The sequence below is a fragment of the Myotis yumanensis genome, unplaced genomic scaffold, assembly GCF_028538775.1.
Source record: "Myotis yumanensis isolate MYYU_CA2020_CCGP unplaced genomic scaffold, mMyoYum1.0.hap1 SCAF_3, whole genome shotgun sequence".
Taxonomy (NCBI): domain Eukaryota; kingdom Metazoa; phylum Chordata; class Mammalia; order Chiroptera; family Vespertilionidae; genus Myotis; species Myotis yumanensis.
Genome location: NW_027223754.1, coordinates 129,987,947 through 130,006,958, shown reverse-complemented (window position 1 = coordinate 130,006,958; position 19,012 = coordinate 129,987,947). Strand labels below are relative to the sequence as shown.

General features: G+C 38.3%; 1 protein-coding gene and 1 non-coding gene across 4 annotated transcripts in view; one reads left to right on the top strand and one right to left on the bottom strand.

Moving 5' to 3' along the window:
* CEP290 (centrosomal protein 290) overlaps positions 1-19,012 on the top strand; it is a 117,489-nt gene that overhangs the window by 2,254 nt on the left and 96,223 nt on the right. For all 3 annotated transcript variants that reach the window (XM_070409595.1, XM_070409593.1, XM_070409594.1), the window contains exons 5-11: positions 405-451; positions 5,217-5,360; positions 10,353-10,406; positions 11,393-11,545; positions 11,942-12,124; positions 13,988-14,077; positions 18,339-18,461. In XM_070409595.1, the coding sequence (XP_070265696.1) occupies positions 405-451; positions 5,217-5,360; positions 10,353-10,406; positions 11,393-11,545; positions 11,942-12,124; positions 13,988-14,077; positions 18,339-18,461 (794 nt within the window). The remainder of the gene's footprint in view (positions 1-404; positions 452-5,216; positions 5,361-10,352; positions 10,407-11,392; positions 11,546-11,941; positions 12,125-13,987; positions 14,078-18,338; positions 18,462-19,012) is intronic.
* Positions 17,580-17,702, bottom strand: LOC139007937 (U6atac minor spliceosomal RNA). The gene has a single exon (XR_011471063.1). It is a non-coding gene; the product is annotated as a U6atac minor spliceosomal RNA (small nuclear RNA).

The window sequence follows — 19,012 nt, the reverse complement described above, 5'->3', positions numbered from 1 at the left end:
AGGACATATGTGCAAATTCCATGGACACAGACAACAATGTGGTGAAGACCAGAGGGAGGTGGGGTTGGGTGCTGCGTGAAGGTGGGCAACGGGAGGGAAAAGAGGAGACATCTCTAATAGCGTCAACAATAATTTTTAGAAAGTTTATACTGTTAGATAGTGGAGTCCATTTATTCACTAAGCAGTAGAGAATTAGCTTTAATATAGTCTATAAAATTTGTATATTCTACTTTGAAAGATCACTCCAACTTTATGGGTCTGGTATAAAATAGTATTGTTCCTCTTACATAACAACCATATAAAATAATGTAATCTTTAAAAAGAATTAATTTTATTGAAATTTATTTAAAAGCTTGATAAATCTGACCATTTGAAACATTTATTTATTTATTTATTTTAAACAGAAAATAAATTCCAAACTGAATTAATGAGACTGGAAAGTGAACTGGAGGTATGTCCTTTTGTATTCTCTAGGGTATAATTGTTGTTACTTTTATTATTTGGAATTATTGTTTTTATATTTTTATTTTTATTGGTTGGAAAAATTGCAAGAATGATATTATATTCATACTTATTTGTTCAATATTTATTTTACATGCCTATTATGTACCTTAAATTCTATTAAGAATTGAGCATTCAATTGTGAACAAAATAAAAACATTCAATAATCCTATAGAGGCTATGGTTTAGAGAGGTATACAAAGGATTACTAATAACTGGTAGAGTGAGGCATGTGGAAATTTTAGGTATAGTGACAAGGTATAATAGAAGCATCTTTTGAGAAAGCCAAGCAAGAGTCAAAATAAGAAATTTATTGTTAAGGAGCTGAATATATTGAGATTCCTGAGAATGTGGGACAGAATGTGATACAAATGGGTTAGATTTTAAAAGGAAGAAGGGAGCATGAATGGATGTGTACAGAAGCCTTTAGTTTGTAGGTTTTGTGCCTGGAAATTGAGAGAATGCAGAGAAGGTCATCTGCTAAAATTAAGAGTAGGAGATGTGTAGTCCAGTTTTAAGGAAGTCAGATAAAGCAGGAAATATAGAGATTACTAGATCTGGAGTAAGACTATGTGAGTTCAAATCCTGATTCTTTTATATGTTAACTCAGTGAATTTTGTTTTTTATTTCCTATTTTATATTCTGCTTCTAGGATAATACCAACTACTCTCAATACTTACTAAGTAAATTATAAAGTCTGATCCATTCTGTGTTAGTGTATGGCCTGAGAGTTCTGTTAGAATAGAAGAATAGAGCTATTGGAGATGTTGGTAAGAAAGTGGTTGAAGTGATGATTATGAAATCCTAGCTGAATAGGCAAGTAAGTTAAGATTAAAGTGGTATGAGAAGTTAGGGAGAGGAGGAGTCAAGGGATTAAAGGGTCCCATGAGGTCAAAGGCAGATATTTACACTAATAAAAGAGAAACATGCAAATTGGTGTCACTCCCCTTCACGTGCCAGCCAATCAGGGTGAGTATGCAAATTAACCCAATAAAGATTGCGGCCAGCTATGGAGCTGGAGGCTTGGGTTGCCCCCGGTGATGGAGGAAGCCAAGCTTCCCGCCCGCCCTGGCCGCCACTCAAGGAGTGGATGGGGGCCTGGCTCACCAAGGGTACCCAGGCTTCCAGCCTACCCTGGCCGCCGCTCAAGGGAGAGAACAACACACAGGTGCGGCCAGGAGCCTGAGAGATCAACACAGAGGGGCGCCTGTTCCAAGCCTCCGTGGTGTGGCTGGGGGCAGGCCCCCAACGGACACACACGGGGCACCTGCTCTGAGCCTCCATGGTGCAGCTGGGTGCAGGCCCCCAGTGGACACACACACACACACACACACACACACGGGGCGCCTGCTCCGAGCCTCTTCTGCCAGACTGTAGGACATCTACTGAGGGCTCCTGGACTGTGAGAGGGGGCAGGCTGGGCTGAGGGACCCCCACCCCCCAGTGCACAAATTTTGTGCACCGGGCCTCCAGTACTGGAAATAAAGCAGAGAAAGTTCCTGCCTGGACAAGGTCCTAGTGTGGGTGTGGGAATGGGAATTAATAATGAATTCTAGAAGCAAGTTAAAAAAAAAAAAAGAAGGCCAAGAATGAAAGTTATCTAATCTAATAAAAGACAAAATGCAAATTGACCATGTCTTCGCTACACCTTATGCCATGCCCACCAGCTAATCAGAGCGACTATATGCAAATTAACCCAACCAAGATGGCGGCTGGCAGCCACGGAGCTGGAGCGAGCAGGAGGCTTGGTTGCTCCAGTGATGGAGGAAGCCAAGCTTCCCGCCTGCCGTGGCCGGTTCTGAGCTCCACTCAAGGCAACAAAGTTTCAATTATAGAAGATAAATAAACCCCAGATACCTGCTTTCAGCCGGCCGTGGCCACAGAGCTGGAGCGAGCAGGAAGCTTGGGTTGCCCCTGGCGATGGAGGAAGCCATGCTTCTCGCCCACCCTGGCCGGCTCTGAGCTTCACTCAGGCTACAAAGTTTCAATTATAGAAGGTAAATAAATCTCAGAATAAAAAAAAAAAAAAAGAAGAAGAAAATGAGAGGCTAGGAGCTTCCGTCGCCTGGGAGGCTTGGCCAGCCTGAAAATGGCCCTCAGCCCCTCACCCATGCTGGCCAGGCCCTCCAGGGGGGACCCTCACCCTGAAGGGGGTGTGACCAGCTGCAAACAGTTATCAGCCCTTCACCCAGGCTGTCCAAGCACACCAACAGGACCCCCACCCTGATCCGGGACACCCTTCAGGGCCAACCAGCCGGCCCCCACCCATGCACCAGGCTTCTCTCCTATATAATAAAAGGGTAAAATGCAAACTGACCCTAACAGCAGAACGACTAGGTATGACTGGTCACTATGGCACACACTGACCAACAGGGGGCAGACGTTCAATGTAGTAGCTGCCCCCTGGTCAGTGCGTTCCCACAGGGGGAGCTCTGCTCAGCCACAAGCCAGGCTGACGGCTGCCAGTACAGCGATGGTGATGGGAACCTCTCCTGCCTCCTCAGCAGCACTAGGGATGTCCAACTGCAGCTTAGACCTGCTCCCTGCTGGCAAGTGGACATCCCCCGAGGGCTCCCGGGCTGCCAGAGGGATGTCTGATTGCCAGCTTAGGCCCAATCCCCCGGGGAGTGGGCCTAAGCCATCAGGTGGTCATCCCCCGAGGGGTCCCAGACTGCGAGAGGGCAAAGTCCGTGCTGAGGGCCCCCCCCCCCGCAGTGCACAAATTTTTGTGCACCGGGCCTCTAGACCTATTAATAAAAGCCCACCAACCGAATAGGAGAATGACCAGAATGATCAATCAACCAGTTGCTGTGATGCACACTGACCTCCAGAGGGCAGATGCTCAATGCAGGATGAGCAGCACTTCCACAGCGGGCAGATCCCCACAGGCCATGCCTTCCACCAGTGCACGAATCGCATACACCGGGCCTCTAGTATAGATATAAATAGTGTTTAGAGCAGTGGTTCTCAACCTGTAGGTCACGACCCCTTTGGGGGTTGAACGACCCTTTCACAAGGGTCGCCTAAGACCATCAGAAAACACATATATAATTACATATTGTTTTTGTGATTAATCACTATGCTTTAATTATGTTCAATTTGTAACAATGAAAATACATCCTGCATATCAGATATTTATATTACAATTCATAACAGTAGCAACATTACAGTTATGAAGTAGCAACGAAAATAATTTTATGGTTGAGGGTCACCACAACAAGAGGAACTGTATTAAAGGGTCGAGGCATTAGGAAGGTTGAGAACCACTGGCTTAGAGAGTCTTGATGGAAGATTATTACCATGTCCCAAAAATTCTCAATGAATTTTGGGAGTGATTGGGAAGTTGGTAGTTTGCTTCTAACATGAGTAGGTAGAGATCTGTAGCTGGGTGTGTTGAGGTTTTGCAGAATAGTGCAGGGATGATAGCTTGGAAGTTGCATAAGTAAATCATCACCTCTTGACCATGAAATATGTGGATGTAAATGAGCATTTTCTGATTGACAGAGTTTCAAAGGAACTTAGTATACTAAAGGAGTCAATTGCAACTACGGCAAGGATTTGGAAAGGATGATTCAGTAAAAAAGGTTGAGGATGTAAAATGTTACCTTATCTTGAAGAGGATTTTCAGTAGCACAAAGGAAAATTTTGAAGCACGGGAAAAAGGAGGAAAATTTAGTTAAGGTAGGGTAACAGAATCTGGTGAAGAGGTGAATGTAAGACAGATTAGATGACTAAAGAATTCAAAGTTTTGGATCATGACCCAAAATAACAGGAATGTGAAGTGAAATGGATTTAGTCTGCTGCAATATTTTAAAGATAATCAAATGAATAATTAAATTAATTGTAATTAAAATTAAGCATTCAGTTCATTAGTTGCACTAGCCACATTTCAAGTGCTTGTTAGCTACATGTGGATAGTGGCTCCTATGCTGGACAGTGCAGAGAACATTCTATTCTAGAAAGTCCTATTGGATAACACTGGTCTAAATAGTCTGTGATATAATAGTAATGTCAGGTTCAGTCAGAAAAAGACAAGTATCACATTTTCTCACTTATATGTGGAATCTGATGAACAAAATAAACTGATGAACAAAATAGATCCAGAGGCATTAAAGCATGAAACAAACTGACGAATTTCAAAGGGAAGGGGGTAGGGGGTATGGGAGAGATTAACCGAAGAATTTATATGCATATACGCATAACCCATGGACAGACAATAGTTTGATGAAGGACTGGGGAGGGGGCAGGAGCAGGGTGAAGTGGGGTCAATGGGGAAAAAAGGTGACATTTGTAACACTTTCGTCAATAAAATAAAATTAAAATAAAAAAGAGTAAGAGCAGGTTAACACCAGGGTTCAGTGACTGGGATGAAGGTTCTGGTGGTTTGTAGCCTGGTTTCAGAGCTCTGTTATTCAGGGGAAACCTAGATAGTTCATCTGTTTTCTGTGCCTTGGCAGTTTAGTTTGGCTCAGAAGCTATAACAGAGCCTGAGTAATTCACCGTCTGTTCTTCATAGGTCTGGGTGGTTCAGGAAGAGCTTAGAGGGTTGTCAACCTATGAACTAAATCTTAAATAAGCTAAATTTTAAAATATATTTCTTAAGGTAATATGACTTTAAATATTATAAAATACATTTAAAGTCAAGATAGTTGTTTGTTGTTGATTTATTTTAATCTCTAAATGTGGGATTAATTTATACTTTTGGTTTATTTAAGATGGCACAACAGTCTACAGGTGGACGTGACACTCGGTTTTTACGTGATGAAATTCACCAGCTTGAAAAGCAATTGGAACAAAAAGATAGAGAATTGGAGGACATGGAAAAGGAGTTGGAGAAAGAGAAGAAAGTTAATGAACAAGTAAGGCACAGTTTTTCAGTGAATCTTAACTGTTTAAGTTATCTAAAAAACACCTGTTTATGCTTTTTATAGTTGTTGATAACTATCAGTTTTTATGGTTGTATTTTTATGTGAAAATTGATGTAAACTTATCTCTAAGGTTTTATATTATAACTAGAGGCCCAATGCACGAAAATTTGTGCAAGAGTAGGCCTTCCTTCCTCCAGCTCCCGGTACCAGCTTCCCTCCTGCACCCGGGACCCAGTTTTCCCTCCTCCAGCCGCCCACAGGCACCTGGGACCTGGGCTGGCTTCCCTCTGGCCCCGGCTTCGTCAGGTAGGAAGTCTGGAGTGATGTCCGGGAGACGTTGGTCTAATTAGCATATTACCTTTTTATTATTATAGATTTGTGTTGTCATCACATCTTCATAATGGATCAGGTACTTCTAGTGCATATGACTTGGAGATTAATTCTTTATATTTGGAGGCATTTTTCTCAGGATTACAATTGTGTTACATAAAATTTATTATTTGGTCTGGAAAATTGGTATGAAGAAATTAATAGACATTTAAAATATTGTTTTTTATATCTGCCATAGTTTATTTTGGGGAAAAAAGGTATTTTTTATAATCCATTTATATTAGTAATAGACTTAGAAATTAATCCTTTAATGATGTATTCATAATGATTAATCTGACTTCTTGTTTTGAGGTGTACTTCACATTATGTACTATATAGCTTCTTAAAAAGTTGTGCTAATGCCAGCATTTTGTAAATCAATGCATACTTTATTTATTTATTTTTTTCCAATGCATACTTTAAATCATGACATTTCATCTTTTATACAAGCATAATTTCCTACTACCTCTTACTTTAGTCCTTATAAAGTAATTCATGCTGTGTTCACTTAAATTTTGTTTGAGGAAAACATTTTTTTGTTGATAAGTTCGTATTTCCTGTCAGAAAATAACATGTTTTAATTTGGGCTCAGCTGTCAGTAAAATTAGTACAGAATTGGATGCCTACCTGATGCCCAGAAGCTTTTCCTACCTTTGTGTCCTTTAGAAGGTCAATGTTGTATTACATCTTGATAATCTTCTTCCACCCATTGGTTATACATTTTAAGTAAACAACAGAGATTTTTAGGTGATTTGCTATTTAAAGAGAATCCATCATAAATTAATTTGTAAGAAAAAGCATCCCCATTCTTGATATATCTATTTTACTATGTAATTTTGAAGAATCATGCAGTGTAAAAAGTATGGATTGATGCCATCTAAAGGTTAGGATTAAACTCTTAGATCATTATCTGTTTTGTTGACTCAGTAAAACATAACAGACCTGTGGATTTCTTAATAATCATAACGGATCCAACATATGCTATACAGTAATACAGTTGCTTAGGGGGATGTCTGTCTGTGTGGTTTTCTGTCTGGCCCATATATTAGCCAACTTCTTACTACTCATATCACACACCCTTAGCTAATCATAGCTACCTGTTCATTTAGATCTTAGACTACTATCTTTATTCATAGGCACACACAGAAAACTTGAATCAGGCCTATGTACTTTGCAGCTGTTAGGTTCCTTAAGATGGAATATGTCTATGAATTGCTCTGACAATTTCTTTTTTGTTCATAACCAGTCATTCAGTTTTCCTGAGTATTTACAGCATGCCAGATAGTATGCTAAGTACTAGGGATATAGTGGGCAACTAATTGTATTCTGTTTCTCCGTGATATTCACTGTCAATAATAATTGTAACATAGAGATAATATAATACTTTGGGGGTACATATGTATATAAGAATATTTTGGGATACTCTGGGGAGTAATACCTAAATCAGTCTTGATATTCAGGAAGTGATCTGTAAACTGAGACCTGAAGTCGGAGTTAGCCTGGCAAAGACAATGGGGTGTACATGGTGGTTAAGAAAAGCGCATCTGAGTAGAAGATAAAGCACTTGCTAAGACCTAGAATATTTGTTTTGGCTTGAATGCAGATAAAAATAGCTAGTGTAGAGTTCTTACTAAGTGCCAGACACTACATATACATTAATTGATTATTCCTCATTTGATACTTATATGAAATAGGTGACATTTCTTTCATGCTGCAGATGAAGAAACAGACACAGAGAGGGTAATTGCCCATAGTTACACAACTAATAAGTTATAAAGCCATGATTTGAATCCAAACTTACTCAAGAATTTGTGCTCTTAACCAATGCACTATATCCTGCCTTCCTGTTTTGTTTTGTTTTTTTTAATTAAAAAAATGATTTTGGAGAGGAAGGAAGACAGAGAGAGAGATAGAGGGAGAGAGGGAGAGAGAGAGATGGGGAGAGAGAGAGAGACAGAGACATTGATCATCGATGTGAGAGAGATACATTGATTGGGTGCCTCCTTACGAGCCCTGGCAGGGGGTTGAACCTGCAGCCTTCTGGTGCACAGGATGACACTCCAACCAACTTAGTCACATGGTCCAGGGTCTGCCCTTCAGTTTTAACATTCATGATCTTCTGGAGAGATAAGCAAAGGCCTGTTCCTGAGAAATTTGGTCTTTTTTTGGAAGGAGCCAATGAAGAATTTTGAACACAGGGATATCATGATCAATTCTATGCTTTTAAAGTTTACTTTGTAGAGAGTGGATTGACGGGAGTAAAGACTAATTAAGAGACATTTCAGGCAAGTGTTGAAGTAATGACTGAGTCGGGGGATTAGGGACATAAATACATTTGAGTGATGTAGATGTAATTGGACATGATGAAGGATTACTTGTTGGTGAGGAGGGAGGAATGGGGAGTCCACCTAAATTTCTGGGTTGGGCCACTGGATAGATGGAGTACACGAGAAACACTGGATAGATGATAAGGATTTGTAGGTTATCAGTCTAGATATTGAAGCCATAGAAATTCTTGTTAGGCAGATCTCTGAGACATAGAAATGTCTAATGAAGTAGGAAGAGATGCTTCAAGGAACAGCTCAAGAAAGGACAACTATCAAGAGTGTGATGCTTCAAAAACCAAGGGAAAAAAGGGTGTAGGTAGTGGTAAATGCTTTAGCCTTAAGTTCTTGACATCTCTCTACTTGTTAACACGTTTCAATTCAACAAGACTGCTTCTTAGCTCCCATATAATAATAACTAGAGTCCTGATGCACGAAATTTGTGTGTGTGTGTGTGGGGGGGGGGGGTCCCCTCAGCCTGGCCTGCGCCCTCTTGCAATCTGGGACCCCTCACTCCTAACCTCCCGCCTGCTCGCTCCTTACCACTTGTCTTGCCACTCATTAGCACTGCCACGGAGCCGGGAGAGGCTCCTGCCTCCGCTGCTGTGCTTGCCACCCGTGAGCCTGGCTTCTGGCTGAGTAGCACTCCAGCTGTGGGAGTGAACTGACCACTAAGGGGCAGCTCCTGCATTGAGTGTCTGCTCCCTGGTGGTTAGTGCGCGTCATAGTGACTGGTTGTTCCAGTCATTCGGCCATAATAGTCGCTGGGCTTTTATTATATAGACTAGAGGCCTGATGCACGAAAATCGTTCAAGAGTAGGCCTTCTTTCCCCTGGCTGCCAGCACCAGCCTCCCTCTGGCACCCAGCACCCGGGCTTCCCTCTAGCCATTTGCAGGCAACCCGGGACCCTGGCTTCCCTAGCAACCCTGGCGTCGTCCGGAAGGTCATCTGGAAGGACATCCAGGAAGACATCTGGTCTAATTAGCATATTATACTTCTATTATTATAGATAATAATAATAAGTAACTTTTAAGATTTATATAGCATATTGCATTTTATTATGAACTTTCTTTAAATTTTAAAAACCTGCATATCGTCATAACAATTGCAAGAAAAATAATACTCTTATACTGTTCATATAGGCTCAGAAGTTAACATTGTGCCACATTCTGTGTGTCTTTATACACAGAAACTTATTTCTCTCTTATTGCTGAGCCATTGATAATTGATTTCAGATCTTATGATACTTCATATTAAATATGCACTTACCATGATACTTCATACTTAAATATTCAGTATGTTTCACCTGAAAAGTGAGGTTATTTTCTAACATAACTGCTCTATAATTAGCATAGTAGGGAAATATAATATATTTTATCTATTGACTCAGTAATGCCCATCATAGTCTCCCTGCCCACTATCCAAGGTTCAATCAAGGATCTCAGATTGTGATTAGTTATGTATTACAGACTTTTAAATGTATTATAGTTGGCACACATTGTGATTCTGTCTTCTTCTTGAGATAAGGAGGAAAAGCAGAAAAGTGAAAGGTCATAAGAGAGATAGGATTTGACCATAGGTGAAAAAAATCCACAATAGTGGTAATAATATGTGCCTGTTTAGAGAAACTAAAGAAAAGAGTCACAAATGAAATCATTTACATGTGGAGAAGAGAACAACACTTCAAAATTTTTTGATACTCCATGCATTGAATATTGTGCTAAGGACTTTATATGCATCATACTTAATTCTATATCAACATATGAGATGAGAAAACTGAATTTCAGAGATGTTAAATGACTTGTTCACACTTTATTAGAAATTGTTGAACAAGGTATATAAACCTAGGCCAGTCTGATTTAAAATTTCTTATTTTTAACCATTATGTTTTATTACCTTATATTTATAAATAATTTAATGTTCACTGGGAGCAAAGAGTATTCTAGCCCTGACATAGTATAACTGTGAAATGATAAAGAGCTTGGACAGAACACTATTCATTATTAGGATATATGGGCAGAGGAAGGAATAATGTTTTTTTGCTTTCTATATCCTTGGTTAGAATTTTTTGCCTTTTTATTTTTATAATTTTTGAACTCAACCTGTTTACTTCCTAATTCTTAGTTTTCAAAAATTTTGTCTTATTATTTATGTCTTGGGTTAATATAAAGTCCTTAGTAATTAAATATACTTTCCTTTATTGGAGAGTATTTAAAATTTAAATTGATTAGATGAAAATCTGGCATATTAAATTACTGCTGAATTTTATTTATTCATTTGCTCTTTTAGTTGGCTCTTCGAAATGAGGAAGCAGAAAATGAAAACAGCAAATTAAGAAGAGAGGTTGGTAAAAAAAATTTTAGTATCTGTGGTGTTTCAACAAAGATACTTTTAAAAATTTTTAAAAAAATTTATGCCGTAACCAGAACTGGAATCATCTAAGTAAGTGATGTTTTCAAACTGGCTGATTTTATGACATGACTTTGTGTCAGGGAAATAGAAAATGAATCTAGAGGTGAGGCCATTAAGTACTACATTCATCTCTTGCGCCTATTTGGATAAATCTTACTTCCTGTTGTACAAACTATTCTTTGTTAGTTTCCTAACTGAATATATGACTGGATTTCTGTCTTATTTCTTATATTTATCTAGCATCCTTTTAAGATTTTTGTTGATGAAATCTTTTTTTTTTTTTTTTAAATATATTTTTTATTGATTTTTTACAGAGAGGAAGGGAGAGGGACAGAGAGCTAGAAACATCGATGAGAGAGAAACATCGACCAGCTGCCTCCTGCACATCTCCTACTGGGGATGTGCCCGCAACCAACCCACGTGCCCTTGACCGGAATCGAACCCGGGACCTTTCAGTCCGCAGGCCGACGCTCTATCCACTGAGCCAAACCGGTTTTGGCTGTTGATGAAATCTTGTCAGTTCTAATTATTATTTGGTTTTTCTGAGCCAAATAATGTTTGTACATTCTTTATCTTGATAAGAATTTTTATCTTTTTAACACAATCAAGATGTTGTTTTTGTTGATAATTAATATTCTTGCTTTCTTTGTTTATCCAAAATAATATCTCATCCTTTTAGAATTTCTCTTTATTTTTTTAATTTCTGATTATCATTTTTAATTATATTGCCTTTCTCATTTCTAATTACTCTTTCCTGTCCTTTTCTGGAGAACAAACGTCTAAAGAAAAAGGTGAGGCTTTAGGGGTGGTGAAATCTGGGGATTTTAAAGATATGTTTTGAGGTCACTTTTTAGAGGATAAAATTTTCTTTTTCTGGATAGTTTCTTAATAGAATTTTGTATTTGGTCTACCTTCAGAATGAACAGCTTCGTCAAGATGTTATTGACTATCAGAAACAAATAGATTCACAAAAAGAAACACTGTTATCAAGAAGAGGAGAAGACAGTGACTATCGATCACAATTGTCTAAAAAAAACTATGAACTTGTTCAATATCTGGATGAAATTCAGGTAAAATGGATAGAAGTCAGTTCAAGGCAGTGCTTCTTATAAAACTTTAATTTCATTATAGTATAAAACTATTTAGCCCTACATTTAAATTCTTTAGTTTAAATCTATAACTGTGTATTTGTAAAACATGAAATATATTGTATCTTGGAAGGTGCAAATCTTGCAAGTCATTCTTTTTATATGCCTATCTTGGGCATTGTTTAAGAAGATGTAAGATCCTTAGGTAAAGTGTTCTTGATATTAATTTGATTTAGTTGGTCAACAACAGTTGATACTAAAGATCTATGAAGAATTCTCTTTTCTCCAGCAGATACTTATGATGCCATTTAATTTTAATTTAGCTTAAATTTCAGTTTCTTAAATTGTTTTTAATCATAATGTCTTTAACTTTCTTAGACTTTAACAGAAGCTAATGAGAAAATTGAAGTTCAGAATCAAGAAATGAGAAAAAATCTAGAAGAGTCTGTACAGGAAATGGAGAAGATGACTGATGAATATAATAGAATGAAAGCTATTGTGCATCAGACAGATAATATAATGGACCAATTAAAAAAAGAAAATGAGCATTATCAGCTTCAAGTAAGAATTTCTGTTGAACTAACTTATTTTTGCAGACCTCATAATGCCTTGTTACTAATTATTTGAAACTAGATAGTACTTTAACGTTCTAGGATATGAATTTTTGTTTTATGCTGCAGTATGTCATTTTATACTGTAATACATTGCCTTGCTGATACATCTTCTTTATACAGTGGGGCCTTGACTTACGAGTTTAATTCGTTCCGAGACCGAGCTCGTTAAGGAGCTCATTAACTCAAATTATTCTGTCAACTCAATGCAAAAAATTGGTCGAGAGACAGCTGGTATCTCAAAAAACTCGTTAGTCGGGACACTCGTTAAGTCAAGGCCCCACTGTATATAAAAGGCTAATATGCAAAGTGTCCCCTTGGGACTGGGAGTTCAGTCGCTTGCTATGACATGCACTGACCACAGGAGGTGGCACGAAATGAAGGGATGCCCTAGTCAGCAGCCGGCAGCTGGGGAAGGGAGGCCCCAGGCGGCAGCTGGAAGGAAGGCCCTGTTTGGCAGCCGGAAGGGCCCGATCAACCCTGATCGCCGGCCAGGCTTAGGGACCCTACCCATACAGAATTTCATGCACCAGGCCTCTAGTTTATCCATATCTAGTTCTCTAATTTTCTTACATGTACCTCATAATTCTTGACATGTAGGATGTATAGGTGATATGAACAAATGTGTAGATCAGCAGTTCTCAACCTGTGGGTCGCGACCCCTTTGGCAGTCAAATGACCCTTTCACAGGGGTTGCCTAACACCATCCTGCATATTAGATATTTACGATTCATAACAGTAGCAACATTATAGTTATGAAGTAGCAACGAAAATAATTTTATGGTTGGGTCACAACATGAGGAACTGTATTTAAAGGACCAGAAGGTTGAGAACCACTGGTGTAGATAGTAGTCCTACAAAGCTAATAATTATGGGAATTTTCTACAAAGACTCTTAGGAGTACTGTGAAACATAAAGTTTAATTTTACATCATAAATATACAATAAAAATCAAAGAAACCAATATGTTGTTCACACATGGGTTTAAACTTTATTTAAGAAAATATAATAATACTTAAAAATATAATTTTCTAGTAATGAAAAATAATTATACAACTCTAAAGATGCAGTAACCATTAAATGTCAACTCTAACTAGATAACTGCTCCAATAATCTATACTAATAAAAGGGTAATATGCTAATTAGACAGGGAGACCTTCCAGGAGACCTTCTGGATGTCCTTCTGGACAAAGCCATGGTGGCAGGGCCGAGGCTGAGGCAGTTAGGGGCGATCAGGCTGGCACAGGGGAGTATTTGGGGCAATCAGGTGAGCAAGAGAGGGCAGTTGAGGGCATGCAGGCTGGCAGTGGGGAGCAGTTGGGGGCAAGCAGGCCGGCAGTGGGGGGGGGCAGTTAGGTGCGAGCAGGCCGCCAGGGGGAGTAGTTGGGGGTGATCAGGCCGGCAGGGGGGGGCATCTGGGGGTGATCAGGCCGGCGGGGGGGCAGTTAGGGGTGATCAGGCCGGAAGGGGGGACAGTTGGAGGCGATCAGGCCGGCAGGCAGAGTGGTTAAGGGCGATCAGGCAGTCAGGCAGGTGAGCGGTTAGGAGCCAGTGATCCCACATTGTGAGGGGGATGTCCGACTGCTGAGAGGTCCCAGATTGGAGAGTGTGCAGGCCATGCTGAGGGACCCCCCACCCCGTGCACGAATTTCATGCACTGAGCCACTAGTGAATATACATTAATAATGTACGTGTGTGTATGTGTATGTAAATGCATATTGTGTGTGTAATATATTTATAAGTATTCATGTATAATAAATGTATTTATATTACACTAATTTGCAATAATTCTAGAGATGATTGTTACCTTCTAGGTGCAGGAGCTTACAGATCTTCTAAAAGCAAAAAATGAAGAAGATGATCCAATCATGGTAGCTGTTAATGCAAAAGTAGAAGAATGGAAGGTGCCTTTTTCAATTGACATAATGGCTTTTTCATTTGCACTTTAGATTTCAATTTTTAGTCCTGTTTTCTTTAAAGGCCTTATAACAGTTAATGACATATTTATTAGACATTTAAAAAAGTGTATTAAATGTCCTAGCTAGAAAAACTCCTTTGTCCTGCGTAGTCCTCTAGCTTATTTGTTGTTGAATGAGCTCTTCCACATTCAGTGAGTTCAACTTGTAAAGAAAATTTTTGATAGAAATCTAAGTCCAAAATAAAATGTATTTGTCATCTAAAATAGACAATTCTAAATAGACTTAGTTACTTTAACATAAATTATAGTTACCTTAAATATGTTAGATATGTAGTTCCAGGTTACATTTTAGTATAGTCAGTTTTTCTGCCTCTCCTTCCATGTCAGAGTAATTAAGCTTTTGGCATTCACTGGGAATGGGAGTAAGGAAAGGGATCTTTCAGAATCATCCATGATGTCTTTTCAAAAATCTCTTCCTCCTCACTGCTCTCCAACCACAACATATCCCCAGCCTTACCAAATCAGAAGTAGGATCCTAACAGTTACATATTTTCAAAAAGTCTGAAATGATTCTGAATAAAATATATTTATATGTATAAAAGCCTAAGCAACCCTTACGACTGAATGACCAGAATGACCGGCCGACCAATTGCTATGACTTGCACTGACCACCAGGGGGCAGACACTCAACACAGGAGATACCCCCTGGTGATCAGTGCACTCCCACAGCCAATCTCCAGCAGCCCTTCCCCCTGGCCAGCCTCCTGATGGCCCCTATCAGGGGGGGCCATTTGGCCAACCTCCCACAGTCCCGCTCCCCCCCTGCCCCCCCCAACCAGCCAACCTCCTGCAGTCCTTCTGGCCGGCCAACCTCCTGGGGTCCCTTCCCCAAGCCAGCCGCCCACCCCCCCCTCGTAGGCCTCAGTTGCGGGCCCACCTGTGCATGAATTTGTGCACTGGGCTTCTAGGCTATATATATAAAAGCCTAAGTGACTGACCATTCAACCAGTAGCTATGATGCACACTGACCACCAGGTGGCAGACACTCAATGCATAGGCATGGAAACATGGAACAGACTGATGAATCTCAGAGGGGAGGGGGAAGGGGGAAAGGTGGGAAGAGATTAATCAAAGATCTTACATGCATACAAGAGGCCTGGTGCATGGATTTGTGCACCAGTGGGGTCCCTCGGCCTGCCTGCAGGGATTGGGCCAAAACTGTGCACTGGGCCTCCAACATCCCCCGAGGGGTCCCGGATTGTGAGAGAGCTCAGGCCAGGCCTAGGTGCCCACAAGTGCACAAATCTGTGTACCTGGCCTCTAGTTTTAATTATAAAAGCCATCACTTTAGTCAGTGTTTCTAACAGGGTTCACATAAATCTTACTGGTTATTTGGAATTGGAATCACTTGGGAAGCTCAGATAATCTATAATTTAAACAAAGGCAAATGAGTCCTATAGAATCAATTAGAGGACAATAAACCTTCTGTAAAAGACCAGGGAATAAATATTTTAGACCATTTGCTCTTTGGTATCATTACTCAACTCTGCTATTATAGCGTGAAAGCAATTGTAGACAATACATAAATGAATGAGCAAAGTACTAATATATCTTTACAAAAATAGGTAGCGGGCCAGATTTGATTTGTGAGGCATAATTTATCAATCCCTAGGGAAAAAAAGTTGTTTTTACCATATTTAATTTTGGGAGGAGAGATGGTAGCATATGTATTCTTTTGTACTTTGTTTTTCCTTAGTATCTTTTTTTTGTTCAAATATTTCTCTTTTTTAAAATCTTTATTGTTAAAAGTATTACATACATCAGCTTTTTCCCCATTGACTCTTTCTAGCCCACCCTCTTAGTATCTATCTTTTTGCTTAGTATTTTTTTAAATTTTATAAATAGATTTTTTAATGTTTTTTTTAATTGATTTCAGAAAGAGGAAGGGAGAGGGAGAGAGAAAGAAAAACATTAATGATGAGAGATGAGAGAGAATCATTGATTGGCTGCACGCCCCTCAGCAAGGATCAAGCCCACAACCCAGGCATGTGCCCTGACTGGGAATTGAACTGTGACCTCCTAGTTCATGGGTCTATACTCAACCACTGAGCAACACAGGCCAGGCTGCTTTTTAAGAAATATTATATCAGTGCATATAATATTGCATTGTTCTTTTTAATGGCTGTGTAATTTTTCTTTGTATAATATTTAGGAGGTTTCCAATTTTTCCTGTTGGAAACTATTTTAATGAAATATCATTGTATATTCATTATTTTGAAAATCTATATCTATAGAATAAATTGATACAAGTATAATTGTGATACACATTGCAACTATATTCTTTCAGTTTGTCATTTGTGTTTTGGCTTATGGTATTTATTTTTTTTTTTTGGCGTCCCTGGGTGGGCTTTATTTTTTTGTTATGAAATATTTTTTATGCATTATATAGTTGTATATGTTATGGCTTTTGGCCATTATATCATAATTAGAAAGGATTCTGAATATAAAATTATTTTCTCATATTCTAGCATCTTTTACTTCCATTTTTTACATTTAGATCTTTGAAGTGTATGTAATTCATTTTGGTATAAAAAATGAGATATGTATGCACTTAGAGCTAGTGTTGTCCAAACATAATTTATTGAATATTTTATCATTCTCCTACTAAAATACGGTTCCATTTTTATTACAACAAACTCTTGTTCAATTTGAATTTATTTTAGTACTTCCTTTTTTTATATCGATTGATCTATTTTTAACCATGTATACTTGTTTTAATTATTGTTATGTGTAAATATTTGGAAAAAGCTGTTCTCATTTTTCTATTTTTAGACTCTTCCCTATAAATGTGTTTTTTAATACAAATTTTATATATATGTGTGTATATATATATATACACACACACACACATTTTTTTTTTTTGGTTAATCCTCACCCAAGACTATTTTTCCATTGATTTTTAGAGATAGTGGAAAGGAGGGGTAGAGACACAGAGAGAGAAACATTGATATGAGAGAGACACATTAAGTAGTTGCTTCCTGCACATGCCCCAACCAGGGCCAGGGATCGAGCCTGCAACCGGGATATGTGCCCTTGACCAGAATCAAATTCAGACCCTTCAGTCTGTGGGCCGATGCTCTATTCACTGAGCCAAACTGACTAGGCTAGAAATAGTTTTAAAAAATATTTGTTATTTTATTGTGTATGTATTCAATTTATAAATGAATTTATAGATTGCTGTTGATATTTGGTCCTACTAGCAAAGAACACAAGATTCCTTTCTTTTTTTTAAATTGAGGTGTAATTGACATAACAAAATTATTTCAAGTGCACAGTGTAATGATTTCATATTTGCATATATAGGAAAATGATCATCACTGCAATAAATTCAGTTAACATCCATCACTATACATAGTTACAGATTTTTGTGTGATGAAAACTTTCAAGATCCACTCTCCTAGCTTTTTTCAAATATGCAATACAGTATTAGAAAACAAAGATTAGCTGCTGTGAAGTAGGTGGCAATGCCTTAATCCTATGCATGTTGTCATGCCCGAGCATCTTTTCCATCCTTGTCATGGGGAGGGCTAACCTCTCCTTTCATACAACACTATAAGATACCTTTCATTCATTCAAGGTATTTTATGCTTCTCAGTGGTACTTTAATGTTTCTTTCATAAAGATTAGTTATACTGCCTGGCTGGTGTGGCTCAGTGGTTGAGTGTCGACCTGTGAACCAGGAGGTCACTGTCGATTCCCTGTCAGGGCCCATGCCCGGGTTGCAGGCTCAATCCCCAGTGTATGCAGGAGGCAGCCAATTAGTGATTCTCTCTCATCATTAATGCTTCTATCTCCCTCTCCCTCTCCCTTCCTCTCTGAAATCAATAAAAATATATGTTAAAAAAAAGATGAGTTGTACAAAACTTTTTGTAATACATGGAAGTATTTGTAACTTCTTGTTTTAGGAATGGGTTTTGAAAGTTTAAGATTGTTTAGAGAATCAATTCCTAGAATAGCAAAAACCACAGTATATATTTTTGAATCATTTCCTATTTGAAATTCAAGTTGTACACACAAAAGGAACAATGATTACTCAATAGTTGTTGATACTTTTTCACTTCAAAGAATTGTATTTCCTGTATTGTTTTTAAATCTCCCGATGGTATGTATTAGAGTATTTATCATAATTGAGGAATGGTTTGTTCGTTTTTCTCTTATGTAACAGGTCCTTTTTCATTTATTTCCAGTTAATTTTGTCTTCTAAAGATGATGAAATTATTGAATATCAGCAAATGTTACATAACCTAAGGGAGAAACTGAAAAATGCCCAGCTTGATGCTGATAAAAGTAACGTTATGGCTCTACAACAGGTAAAATTTGGTTTATCAATCTGTTTTATTAAAGTTGGCTATGAAACCTTGCACTGTCTTATTATATCACCAGTGCCAATTATAGTGGCTTGCACTATTGGATATATAATAAAGTCTCTTGAAGTTTCTTACACCATCCAGTCCCACAATAAAATTAGAATTAAGTTTTGTGTTGGGAATATAATTATTTTGTGTATTTTTCTGCATTAATATAGATAATATATTCATTGTATTGATTTTGGAATTATTTAATATGAAACTATTAAAAACTTTTAGAAGTTTAAAACGTCTTAATACTCTGCTATTAAAGTTTATTATATTGTATTTTAGTGCTGAAATATCCTATACAATGTGAAATAGGCTAAAAGTGTGGTTATAAGACTGTACTGCATAAGGATTTCTAGTTTTAGTACAAATATATTCGTAGAGAAAGAATCCACACTTTCATTTTCAGTGCTCTATAGTCATAATTCAAAAGAGAAGGAAATTTTGGAAGTATTTGGTGAATAACAATTTCAAGGGACAATGATTTTGAGTACTGCAGGGTTAAA